The 13288-nt window shown below is 50.2% G+C and overlaps 1 protein-coding gene across 1 annotated transcript; it reads left to right on the top strand.

Moving 5' to 3' along the window:
* Positions 1-3158: 3158 nt before the first annotated feature.
* Positions 3159-11102, top strand: BAG2 (BAG cochaperone 2). The gene is made up of 3 exons (XM_086461502.1): positions 3159-3325; positions 9575-9684; positions 10702-11102. Exons 1-3 carry the CDS (start codon positions 3159-3161, stop codon positions 11100-11102), a joined length of 678 nt encoding a protein of 225 aa, XP_086317628.1.
* The last annotated feature ends 2186 nt before the right edge of the window (positions 11103-13288 follow it).

Raw genomic sequence — 13288 nt, 5'->3', positions numbered from 1 at the left:
GCCTACTGTGATAGCAGGTACGTATTTTGATTGAAAACATACCCTAAAAACTGGCGTTGGCCCGCCTTTACTGCTGTTATGGTGCTGGGGGAGACTGCAAGCTGGCTTTGGTTGGCTGGCCTAAGCTGTGGCTGCATCCTTCTGCTCTGTGTGGGAGCTGTGTTTCTGTAATGCCTGTGTAGAGAGAAGGTTCTTCAGATGAAGTTCCTGTACATGAAGGGAGGAAAATAATCTGGCGTGGCATTTCTTGGGTGTGGACTTTCTCTTTGATCCTATTCCATGACAGCTCATGTATAAGCGTTAGGGTATATGACAAGGTATAGATCAGGGCTTGGAACAAGACAAAGCTGGAACTAAGATGCCATTTAGCAATGTGGCAGTTTGTAGTGCCTTTGGTATAGATCATCTCGCTGGCTCTGGGACTTCTGTGGGTACATCAGATGGCCGAGACCTGGGAAAGTTGCTTTTTCTGCTGCCTCAAGGGAGGCCGTGCGTGTGAATGAGACTCTTCTGTACGTTGCTCTGTTTTGCAAGTGGCACCCATTTTTTACGATGCTGTAGTTTCAACAAGAGCCAGGCAGCGGCTTCGCTGCTGAGGCGGGAGTACAGAAGCCGGGAGAGACACACCCTCACTTCATGTGCTTCTCGCCAGTGCCCATGGCCAGAGCAGGGCTGTGCAGTCCATCGCGTGGGCACAGCTGTGGAGAAGGTGAGGAGAGGGGGACGTGGGCATGGCAGCACCGGCAGTCCTGACCCGGCCATCACCATTCTTAACCGCAGACCACAAGGAGGAGGAAATCTGTGCTTTGTTTCAGATGGGGGGGCCTCCCTCCTCCTGTTGCCTTGTGTCCCCAAAGGACCCAGTTCCTGCCTTTTGTGTCCCCAAACTTCTCCCAATTTAGCTGTGAGTCAGTTTCCTTCCTCCAGAGATGGACTCCTCTTTATAACCCAGCCAGCCATCTATTATTTTGTAAAAGTGGTGACAACTGCCCCTTTTCATCCCTCAGCAGGAAACAGAGGGGACAAGGGGCAACCTACCCCTCTAGAGAGAAGGAAAAGCTGTTTTCATGGTCCTTCCCAGTTTGTAAATGGGACGGTATCCCAGGCTGCACAGGCAGTAACGTCGAGGCTTGTCCCAGAAGACCATTTTTGCTTTTAAACCTGCATTTTGATTCCATGGTTTGTGCTATTGTCACTTCTAGGTTAAAATGCTATTTTGCTGTTAAAGAGGGTAAGTCATGCGTGATACGTTTCGACACAACTACAGCTGCTTTTTGTCTGTGTCTCATTGCAGATTCTACATGCGTGGAATTAAACCCCTGTGCAAGGAAAAAAGTGTTCATATCTCTTCAGCTATTTTGATTTCTGCTCTCTAAATGCCATCTAATTGATACTTAATAAATTGGGAAGACTAGAAGGATCCTAGGAAAAAAATTGTTGCCAACTGTGTGTCATGGCTACAAATGGTTTCCACTTGGGGTGGGAAGCAGTTTTTAATTATCTTCTACAACGACTGTAGAGAGATGGATGGAATAATTGTTCAAATGAAGTTATTTCCATGAGCTCACAGGCAACGAGCTTTATTTATCCAACTACATAAAACAAAGAAAACTTGGGCAATTAGTTTAACGAGAGCGCTTGGGCCATGATATCATTCTGAATGGACAAGCTTGAGAAAACAGCTATTTTGAATCACAGTGGGATAAGCATACAAAACAGTATCCCTGTGCAACACAATCCCTCTTAGCTGGGTGCCAAAAATTGGTCTGTTAAAGCCATGGGGTATTTGCCCAAACCTGGACTTTCGGCATAAGCAAATTCCTTTTTAAATACTCAAAGTAATGGCAAGTAAAGCCAAAATGTGACTTGAATTGCTGGAACCAACGCTCCCAAGGGGAACCTGAAATACAAGAGATTCTGTGCAAGTTGTTTGCTAAGTAGGTGCAGTGGGTGCTTGCGAGAGAGAGAAGGTACCATTTTGTATGGTCAAGTTAAACACGATCTCAGAACAAGTCATTGCAGATGTAGATCCACTACATTGGCTACCATGAAATAGATTGATCCTTTTTTTTTTTTTCTTTCTGGCATAGAGAACAGTCAACACTTTTCTTCCCAGTAAGCCTTTTTGTATCATCTTGGACAGTAACAGCTGGTGGAATGGCTTAATTTCATCAGGTAGTCAGGGGGCTCTTCCGGTTGGCAGCGGACTGCTGTCCTAGTGGTGGCACTGTCTCAAGTATCTTGGTTTTAGGAATGCTGTTCAGGTTCTTACAGTAAGGGCTGTCTCTGGTTTACTTTTCTCCAACTTTTCATGCCCTCAAACAGGCTTCTGGATTCTTAAAGCATTTCTTGTGTTTTCAGATGTTTCAGCTTTGTAGCTCACTTTTTGAGTAGCTTTGTATAAAAATAACAGTTGAGGGGAGGGTGTGTGTGGTGTGTGTTCTTGTTTTCTTTCATGAAAGAGCAAACCACTGGACCAACCCTATAGAACAGCTCTGGAAGGCAGATCCTTATGCGGACAGCTACCCTCTCGAACGGAGTTAATGCAGAGGCTGAACCTCATCCTTCCTCCCAGAGCTGATGGCTTAGCAAGGGGCAGCGCTCAGGCGGCTTTCGGCTGCTCCGGGTTTTGCTGCTTTTGCCACGGAGGGACCGGGGACAGAAGCAGTGGCAGCGCGGGGTCTCTGTGCCCCGCAGAGCTCTCGGCGGGTGGAGCGGGGGCGCCGCCGGCCGCCCCGTGTCGGACTGCGCGGTGGCTGGGCACACGCCCGAGCCCCCGGCCCGCCGGTGGATTCAGCCTGCCGCTATCCCCGTTCCTGCTGCCAGGGGGGCGCCGCGTGGTCCCGCCGGCGGGGCTGCCCGCTGAGCCGCCCCGCAGCCGGCCGGGGGCAGCGGCGCAGCGGGCCGGGCCGGGGCAGGGCCGGGCCGGGCAGGGTAGGGCCAGGCGGGGCGGCCCGGCCGGGCCCGGCGCTGCATGAGGCGGCGCCCGCGGGGCCGCGGCCCGGCGCGGAGGCGGGGTGGCCGCGGGGGCAGGCGGCGGGGCGGGCTCCTTCTTTGGCCATGAGCGAGGCGCCGGCATTCGGCCGCCGCCGCCGCCTGCGGGACGCGGGGAGGGAGCGGCCGCAGCGAGGATCCGCCGCCGGCAGCGGGCGGGTGCTATGGCCCAGGCCAAGATCAGTGCCAAGGCCAGCGAGGGGGCGCAGCAGCAGCAGCAGCAGCAGCAGCAGCAGTCCGGCGGGCAGCTCCGAGGTCGCTTCTACCGCTCCACCTCCATGGCGGACCGCTCCAGCCGCCTGCTCGAGAACCTGGACCAGCTGGAGCTCAGGTGGGGACCCGGCGGGCGGAGGGGAGGGAGGGAGGGGGCCGCGGCCGGGCGCTGCGGGGCCCGGGGATCCCCGAGCCGGTGGCTGCTCGCAGGGTCCCGGCGGCGGGCGAGGGGCCTTCCACGGCAGAAGGGGAGGGGGACGACGCTGGGTTGATGCTTCCTGAGGCGACCGAGAGAAAAAAGGATCCCCCTTCATCGGAGGCGGTGGGGGGAAAAGTTTAAAGATGGCAGCTGGTGCTCTAAGGTGAAATAGCGTGGCCTGGAAATACGTGAGAATAGGAATATGCATGTGACTGTGCGGAAACAGACATCTTTCAGAGGAAGCACTAAAGGCTTCTTCAGCTTTGTTACCCTCCGGGGTTTGGGGAGGCTTTGGCAACCAGGGGACAGCGGGTGCTGGCAGTGCTGGGGCAGCGGCGACACAACGTGTACAGGCCCCGCGGTGGATCGTGTCCATCGTCCCATAGCCCTGTCCCGCCTCTGTCGGGCAGGTGTTCTGTCAGAAGGTGCAGGAAAGCCCAGGATAAAACGTGGTGTTGTTCGGGCTCTCGGAGGCTCTTGCCGAGCCTTTACGGTGCAGTGCTGAATGCCGGGGCGTGAGGCTTCCACGCGTCTCCCAAACCTCCCTTTGCGCTTACTGGTTGAGCTCTGGATGCTCCTGTTATCCGTGTTCATGTCCACCTCCTCGCTGAGGTGTAATAAATCACGTAGCTGTAACAAGAGTGGCATTGCATTCTGCAGCTCAGGCGTGTTTTCCCAAAGTAATTGCGAATATGATGTGCATTTCATCGTTGCGCCAAGACGCGCCCTGACTGCTTCTGCTACTTGACGTTCTCCAAATAATCCCATTTGATTTTTTTTTCCCCAGTTTGGCCGCATGAGAGACAATTCTTTGCCTTTAATCATCTTCCTCGTCCTCTCAACCCTGCCTAATTACACAGTGTCCTCCCTGAAGTGGATGGATGCGCAGGGTGCTGTGGGTGTACCACTGATTCACCTCCTGACGGTACAACACGCCCTTTCCTTCATTACAGCTGCATATTGATCAGCGGCTTTCACAGAACCACCCAGAATGTTTCTAGGACTTTCCTGTAATTAAAAGAGCTCTATGGGATACAGCAGTTGCATTTTTCCCCTTTCTGCCTGCATTGCTTTGCATTATTCAGGAGTGGACTTCATGTGTTATTATATTAGCCTTTCACTTAGCTTGATTAAATCTCCTTGAAGTCCTTCGCAGACTTCTCTGAATTTGACTAAACAAAATGACTGTCTGCAAACAAGTCTCGCTGCTCACATCCAGGTCTAGCGCATGAATACATAAGCACAAAATGAGCAGCAGAATATGCAAAAATGTGTTTTAAATTTGCTGAGTGACTCTGAAACAAAGCAGACAGTTTGGTTAACCAGAAATTAAACCCCAAATTAAACTTCCCAGTTTCCTGTGGGTCTTTCAAACAGGCATAGTTCTAAATGCAGAACAGTTAGGAAAAATGTCAAACTACTTTAATCAAAGTCACTCAACTCTTACTTTTTTTTCCACGCACAACTAATCAACATGCCTCATTTCAAAGTTATTTGAATGACAGGAAGATGAGCGTCCCCAGTTCTTCCTTCTCCAGCCGGTTTAGTTTAGCTATAGACCCTTAAGATGTTGCTACTGAGTGTAGTAAGTGAAAATTTGTCAAAGGGAACTACAGCCTTTAATTAAACCCCTCAACAATTCTCAGCTCTCAAGTTGCTTGAGGTCGGCCAAACCCCAAGGCGACCCCCATCCCTTCGGAAATGCTCTGGTTTGACCAGCCTTCCCTTTTCTCCCCTCCCTCCCACCACGAGAGCTGCTTTTCTGACAGCGAGGGGGTATGTCCGTGCCTCCCTGCTGGGCGTTTGCGGAGGGACTTTCTTCTGTAGGGAGAGTGAGCGGGAAAGGGGGATTAGTTTGGCTGCCAGGGAGCGAGCCCCCCAGCAGGGGCAGCAAGGGGGGCAGGTGGCTTGTTTATCCCTTGTAAGGGCTTGGACCTCCGTGTTGCCCTGACTGACGGTGACTGCCAGGACGTCTCGGGAGCAGCTGGAAGGGGGACCAGAGTCTCTTGTTTATGAGTCACCGTGTTCTGCTGGCTAAGCGAACACGCAGTCCTAGGTGTAATGATACAGGAGATCAGTCAGGCTCTTAGACTGATTGTTTAATTTTTCTTTATTAGTCTTAATTTTTTTTTGTACTTCTTTTCCTGTTCTCCTTCGGCACAAACGTATTATCCCACCATTCATTTCTCTGTTCATCAGACCGCTCACCTGAGAGCGGAAACCCCGTGTAAGCAGCTGAGGATGCTGGGGTGAAAGCCCCGCTTTGGCTCCGTCCCGTGTGCTCAGCTCCATTCCCCTGCACGCCCTTCAGATGTTCCTTCCTTCCTTCCTTCCAAAACTCACTGCCCCTCCAGCACGCGGGCTGTACCGGTGAGCTGTTCACGCGGTCGGTCGGACGAGGGGGTTATGGCAGCTGTCATAAGGAAGCGGGTATCGAGTTTCTCATCTGGAAACAAAAGTGCAGGCTGGTCCACCTGTTCCGCGGGGGAATGCTCTGCTCATGTGACTGGTATGCAGGAGAGAAAGGCACCGCACGCACGGCTAATGGCTCTCGGACAGGGGAAGATCAGAAGTAAGGAATGTTTTTTTTAGTCTTAGGTAATGGATGGACTATTTAGTTGATGTTCAAAGTGACAAATACACTCCCAAGTAAAAATACGATCAGATGTTTTCATCTGTTAGAAAAAGACCAGACTGCTGCATCCAGATAACTGGGTGTTAATATATATTTTGTGTTCTCTTTTCGTTGCCTTCTGTTCTTTGGTTGGTTGGTTTTTTTTGAGACTTGGATTGTGTTTCCACTCTGGCGGTCACCTCTGCTAGAAGTTTAGCTCTTCCAGTCTCTCTTTTTTTTTTTTGTCCCCCACCTCAAGAAAGTAAAGAGTTACACACATGAAGTTAAAGCACATTTTAGGAAAGCAGTTATGAGAGCTGACTGCTCTTGCAGCGAGTGAGGAGGGAGAGGTGGGCAGTTGCTGCACGGGCTGGAGTCGGGGTCTCTCCCGGGCTGTGGCCCAGGGGCCAGGAGGAACCAGCAGGACCCAGCCCAGCACGGGGGGAGGCAGCCAGAGGCCTCGGTGCAAGCCGGGGTGGCAAAATAGGGTGAGGCAGTGGGAGGTCTGTCGCCTTGATAAAGCCCCCCAGCATCCTCTCTGGAGCACTAACTATTTTCCTGAGGCTGGTGTGAGTGGTTTCCTTGTTTTTTGGTTTTTGCCCCTAGAGAGCTGTTCTGAAATGATCCTATCCCATTGCTTTGACCTCCATGAGATCCAGGTCCCCAGCAGCGGCAGCTGGCCCTTTCCTCCACTCCCTTGTCTGGCCTTTCTGGGGCCATTTCACCCATCTTCTGTCCGAGCATCTCCGCTGCCTGGCTGCCGAGATGCTGCCCTTGCTGCCAGCATGCTGTGTTAGCGCACTGTGCCTCCACCCTGCCCTCGAGAGGTCTCTGAAACACAAGGAGTTTGTTTCTTAGGGTTATTTAGTCCCATGGTGCTGCTCATAATTGCTCAAGATGGAATTTTTTAGAATTTTTTAGAAGGGGTAGCAGAGGAGTAGGGGAGTCCTGGCGTGCTGCTTCTCTGTCCCTTTGCCCTGGTGGCAGGAGCTGCTGCGCCTCCTTCACGTGCCATTACGTGGTGCCAGGGTAGGCGCTCGTTGGACTGCCGTTTATGGAAGCAAATACACTAAAATTAAAATCCCAGTGGATTTAGGTGCCTGTCACTCTGTATTGCTGTTGAAAAAGCAGTTAAAATAATTCCCAAGAAGCACTTACTGCAAATAAAATAGTTCTCGAGGTTTGGTTTTATTACTTTCTGTAAAATAATGTTAATCAAAGTTCTAGTTGGTAAACTGTGGGGGGGTGTGTGTGTTTCTGTACAGCACCATTAATTCGCCTCATTTGGGTTTTAGGTCCTGCCTCGCGTACCAGTAGCTGGCTTTTGGAAGCAGTGATGTTCTGGGTACTCTCTTTAGAATTGCACCAATTCAGGATGCATCTCTGCAATGCAGTTTTTCCACATTCTACATAGGACACAGCAAAGCCCGTGGGAATCACGGATTGATCCATCTGCTGAAGGCAGACCCTTCAGTTTTTAAGTCAGGACAATGATATACCAAATCTGGTTAAAAAATGCTATTAAAACTGAAATTCAGCACTTCCAAATTTTAATTTTAAGCTTTCCAGCAGCCACAATGCATTTTTAAAATTGTGAAAATACTAGTGTTTTAAAAAGGCATGGCGAGGCATTTATGGAAATATTGCTAGACTTCCTAAATTATAAAGTGCAGACATCCCAAGTATGAAGTGACTCCACCTGCCTCATTGCTCTTACTAACCAGTCCAAAATAATAATTAGAAGCATTTGCTCTCGGCAGGAATTTGCATTGCATTAACTTTTCCCACTCCTCCTGAGCGAACATTAAAGGCAGGGCCCAAAGCCTGTGCTTTCACTGCCTAAATTAGGCTAAATATTTTGTAAAACAGCACCATTCCGTGAGCAGGCTGCGTGTGAAGTCTTGACTATTTATATCTTCAAATGCTCCTGTTCTGCCGCCTCTCGCCCTCCTTTCTCTCCCTGCTGTTTCTCCGAAGTTACCTGCCCTCGGCCAGCCTTTGAGGAAGGAGCAGCAGCTCCATACCTGTCTCAAGAGATAAGCCCTCATCTACAGCAGCAGTGATGAGCCACCACCACCACCACCTCAGGGCTGCCTCCAGTAACGCTGAAGAGCGCAGAGCATCGAAGAGACTTAACCACGTTTTGGTCTGTTTCCCCTTTTCTGGCCGAGTTTAATAAACGTCTCGGGATAGAAGGATGCCCGTGTTCCCATGTCGCTTGCAGCAGCTAGACCTCCCGAGCCGTGCGTTGAAAGCATCTGGAACCGTCAGCCACCTTCCCGGGATATTCTGCTGTTCTGTGGGTCTGGGAGTGCAGAGTTGGTGGGTTTTGGCACAACTCTTGCAGCCAGTCGCAGGCTGGCAAATCCTCTGCGAGGCCCTACCCTCAAGCCTCCAGGGCAAAGTCAGGGTGGGGGACGTTTCCCTCTTGTCCCTGGTCTCCAAAGTAGACAGTTCCCAGATGTGCTTTTCCATATTACTCAGCTGAATGCAGATGCCCCCTCCTTAAACCCACGGCAGGGAGTAAGACGTGAATTAAGGAACTGGACTTGGATTTCTGGTATGGCATTTTCACACTGCCCGTGGCCAGATGGGCCTGTACCTTATGCCACGAGGAGGACGGCAGACTATGGGCACGCAACCACGCAGCTTACCGAGGCTGAGCAGTTACTGGGGAGAGCAGTTTCTGACGGGCTTTCCCCTTGCCCTCACCGCATCACGTGTGAGTTTCAGCACAGTGAACGGGACTGGAGTAGGGGTCCTGTTTGAGGAGGAACTGAGTTTCGTGCTTCCCTGCGAGCCCAGAAATAGGAGCTGCTCCCACAGAAGCTTCCTCCCCCTGTGAATTGCAGTGAGCATCGCTCCATGGAAAACACCAGTGACCGTGGGGGCAGGCGGTACAGCATCTTCTCCCAGCGACCCAGGCAGGCCACGTGGCAGGGAAGCCCTTGTCACGTTGATGAAAGCGTGTGAGCTTTGTCCCTCTCGCCCGTTTTTCTCCTTCGTGAAAAGGCTTGTTTGGCTAGAAGGCAGCGTTTGAGTTTTTCTGGAGCGTTCATTGCAGGGGTCCTGCGCTGCTGGCCTGGGTGCGGTGGGGGAGCCAGGCCCCCTTACTGCCTCCGCCCCCATAGTTGCAGCCCCAAGTTCCCTGATGGGGACTCGGTCTGTGTCCCTTCTAGTTAAGGAGCTGATAATAACTGCTGAGTAGCTACAGGACTTCTTCTGCGGGGCTGTAGTACCGTCACACTCTGGGTATCCAGACGAACCGCCGAGTATGGCAGAACAGCACTGTCAGTAAAATAAAAGATTTGATTGAGTTACTGTTGTTTGGGGGGGGGTTTCCTCTCATTTGTTTGTTTTTTAAAATTATATTGAGTCTTGAAAAGTGAAGGTAAGATATGGGAGAAGGTCGTGAAATCAGAGAGTCTGGTCATGGATAGTTAAGAACTGACTGTACTTCTTAAGCTGAAGTTTAAAAAACCCATTCTTGGCAGCTATACAGATGAACAGCTATTTTATTATTTAAACATTCTGTTTGGTTCAACCACGTTCAGGGTAGAGGCTTTCCGTGACGCAGCATCTGCTATGGAACAAGAGAAGGAGATCCTGCTAGAAATGATCCACAACATACAGAACAGCCAGGATATGAGGCACATCAGTGAAGGTGAGAAGCTGCTTTGCCATACACTCCCCGCCGGCCCAAAGCCAAACCAGCCCGTGCCACAGGGAGCAGCTCCGTTTGGTCGCTTGCTGCTGGTAAAGGCACGGGCACTGGCGCCAGCCGAGGCTGCTGAAGGGCCATCCGTCACCCCGGGACCCCTCCCCTCTTCCTTGACTCTGTAAATTCACCTCCTGTTCAGCCGGACGTCACTGCTGTGTGTGAAAGCCCGTACTCAGTTCACTGATTTATTTTCAAAATCAGGGTTTATATAGCTCAGCTGAGGGAGAGGAGTTGATGACAATGATGATGACTAAATATAGTTGAAAAACCAGCATGTTAATGGCCCTGACTACTGGACAGGCACGAGTGCTACAACACGTACAGCCTGCAAGAACCCGGTGATGAAGATCGTTGTCGTGGTTGCGTGATAACGTGGCTTTAAATATATTCCCTAAATCTGTCTGGTTTATCCTAGGTGCTTTAAATTGCTGGTTTATTGGCTCTTCAAGAGCCTACATGTCAAATATGTTGCGTCCATGTTGTAGGAAAAGACTTAAGTTTTCAGAAAACCATTTTTTTTTCACGGCCCCTAATTGCATCTGGTGGTCAGAGATCGGTTTCTCTTTACAGCATCCTGGGGTACTAAATCTCTCCCTCACAGTGGCACAGAAGGTCCGTCACGTGCCAGTTCTGTTAATGAACAGTGTTCCCCGAGACCACTGTATGCTTTGCTTTAATGTGACGCAGCAAGCGCTGTGTCAGCAGCGGAAAAGCATTGCTTACATTTTTGGTAGAGCTTAATGCCTCATTTCAAATCAGAGGACGTTAACTTCTGTGAAATGAGGACTTCAGGAAATGCAAAAAACTCATTTCTGGCCCCTAGAAATCTTGTTGATTGTCACTTACTTAAAAAAAAAAACCCTTGTTTATTGCGCAGTTGTAGCAGTTTGATTGCCTCGATGATGTTATTTGCACAGGAAGGATTTGCCTGTAACCTAGAATACGTTGTTTTCGATTTAGGTGAGAGAGAAGAACTTAATTTGACTGCTAATCGTCTGATGGGCCGAACGCTGACCGTGGAGGTTTCTGTAGAAACCATCCGAAACGCCCAGCAGCAGGAATCCCTACTGCATGCCACGAAGATGATCGATGAAATTGTCAATAAACTTCTAGATGATCTGGAAGACGCCAAAATCCGCTTAATGTCGCTTTACGGTGCGTGCACATCGGACGTGCCAGCAGGACCCATCGATCAGAAATTTCAGTCTGTGGTGATCGGCTGTGCCATTGAGGATCAAAAGAAGATCAAAAGGCGGCTAGAGACTCTGCTCAGAAACTTGGAAAATTCTGAAAAGTCAATCACGTTGTTGGAGCATCAGAAATCGTCTGTTCGACAGTCGTGCAACAGCAAACAGGATTAAACTGTCCTCCTGGCTGCTCCTGGCAAATGGCAGGACGAGCAAATCTCCATAAAAAGCACACAGGAGCGAAGAAAAAAAAGTTCCCCCGCACAAGCACGCGCGTACGTACGCACGCACACGCACCGCGGTACCTTTCAGTGCGAGGTGCGAGCATTAATGGGTTTTGGTAGCATTGGCATTTTCTTTCGGCAATAAAGAATGCTGTCGGTTCTCCTGGCGAGTCGATGCTGCTCTGTTGCAAATTGTAATTGTGCTTCTGCTGAACTGTCAGAAACCATCAAAATCTCGCCTTTCTGCCGTTCTCCTGGGTTGGTTTGTTTTTTTAAACTAAAGTTGTTTTGTCCTATCATGAGATTTCAGCTTTCCTCTGCTGTATACGTGGTGTGTGAACCAGACTTTTGGGGACAATAGACAAATCATGGCAATAAATCAAAAACATTAATAAACTGTATATGGTATTTTCGTAAACAACACCCTGTCCTACTCCTTACCATTTATAATCTGAATAATTTGACACTGTTTGTAAGTAGGTCACGATACTGTGAAGAGACAGATACCTCCAGTGTGTAACTGAGGGTGGGAAAAACCACACATCCAGCCGGAGGTACAACCAGGGCTGGAAAGGATCTGCCCTCCCACAAGTGCCTGGTGAACCGTCCTGCCTCCTGCCATCGGGATGTATGTATTGGTTTTTTAAACAATACTATAAAGGGGAATTGTATTTTACCGGCCACCACGCTGCAGATGTGTTAGGCGTTACCGTCTGTGGAGGCACAGAGCAAAGCAGCTGAATTCCTGACTGGCAGCCCCCGTGCTTGGTTCTGCGCTAGGACGGTACTTTTTTACATTTACTTACTCTTTGGGTGAGGGTTTGTTCTCCTTTTTTTTCTCCTTTGACCCTCTCACTCCATGTAATTTCTGCTCATCATGGCCATGCTCCATGGCTGTGGGTCAGAGGTGCAGATTTTAGGGTGAGCCTGGAATCCTGCAACCCCCTGTAGCCTGCCAGCCTCGCCCCACTTCCCTAAAGGAGGGAGCGGGGGGCTCCGCGGCTCAGCCCCTTGGCCTGCTGAACTTGGCTCAGCTCCGCGCGCAGCCGAGGGGAGCTGGAAGGGCCGGAGCGATGCCACCGCCCGCCGCTCCCGGGTGGCAGCGGGGGCTGCCTCGAGGGTTGCAGCCCGAGCAGGAGGGCTGGCTGCTCGCAGTGCCCCAGCCCAAGGCAGGCGCTCCTCACGGCAGGGTCCTCCTGCAGGACCCCAGCTCTGGAGCGCCGTGGCTTCACGCTCTGTGTGGGTGTGTCTCTGTGTGTGTGTCTCTGTGCGTGTGTGTCTGTGTGTCTGTACGCGCGGCAGGGGCACGCCGACCCGCGCTGCCCGGAGACCTCCGCAGCTGGGAGGCCACCATCACCGCCTCTTACTCGCAGCAACAGTACTTCGGGTGGGTCCTTGCAAAACAATTAATTCCTAAGAATTTGGTGAGATTAATTCCACTTCAAAAATAACTGTTTTATTTTCCTGTGGTTTAGATCCTTGTGAACTTTACTAAGGGAAGTAAATCTTCCAGCTATTTAACAGCATTAACCACTTGACAGCAATATACGGCGCGGATTGTTCTCAGAAACCGTGCTGTGAAATAGTGAAGTTGAGCATAGCTTAGAATATTCCTTCAATATCGTGTTTTTTAAAGGCCATAATAAGGTTATTCAGGCCAAAAGCGTTAAGGTTTTTTTGTTTTCTTTTTTAGATCCTCTTCGTTGCACCAAAAGGTAAAAGTATTTTTATTTTTATAGCACTTGTACCAGTGGTTTTGTCCTCAAGGACAAAACAAAGTGATCACCACCTGCGTATCTACAGATAACAGTGTAGATTAAACTCATTTTGATCTAAAAGTTACTAGTTTATTTTAAAAATTCTCCTGTTTGCTTTCCAGTTCCCTAAATCCTCTGTTACCTGACCCGCAGAAGGGCTGCAATGCGGCCATCACTACCCTCTCCTCCGCTTCATGACTGCATACCGACATGCCACTTCCATTAAAGATCCCACAGATTTGAGCAATCTAATTTTAAAACCAGTGATACTGTCCTTAAAGTTTCTTTCATAACGTCACACCTGTAGGACAGCAAAACCCTTTTTTTTTCCACTGTAGTTTCATGCTGGCTGTCTTAAAGTAACTCAGAACAGCTGAAC

The sequence above is a fragment of the Leptosomus discolor genome, chromosome 2 (assembly GCF_034619465.1).
Source record: "Leptosomus discolor isolate bLepDis1 chromosome 2, bLepDis1.hap2, whole genome shotgun sequence".
NCBI lineage: Eukaryota > Metazoa > Chordata > Aves > Leptosomiformes > Leptosomidae > Leptosomus > Leptosomus discolor.
Note: the sequence above shows the minus strand (reverse complement) of the source record. Positions and strands in the feature narration are given on the sequence as shown.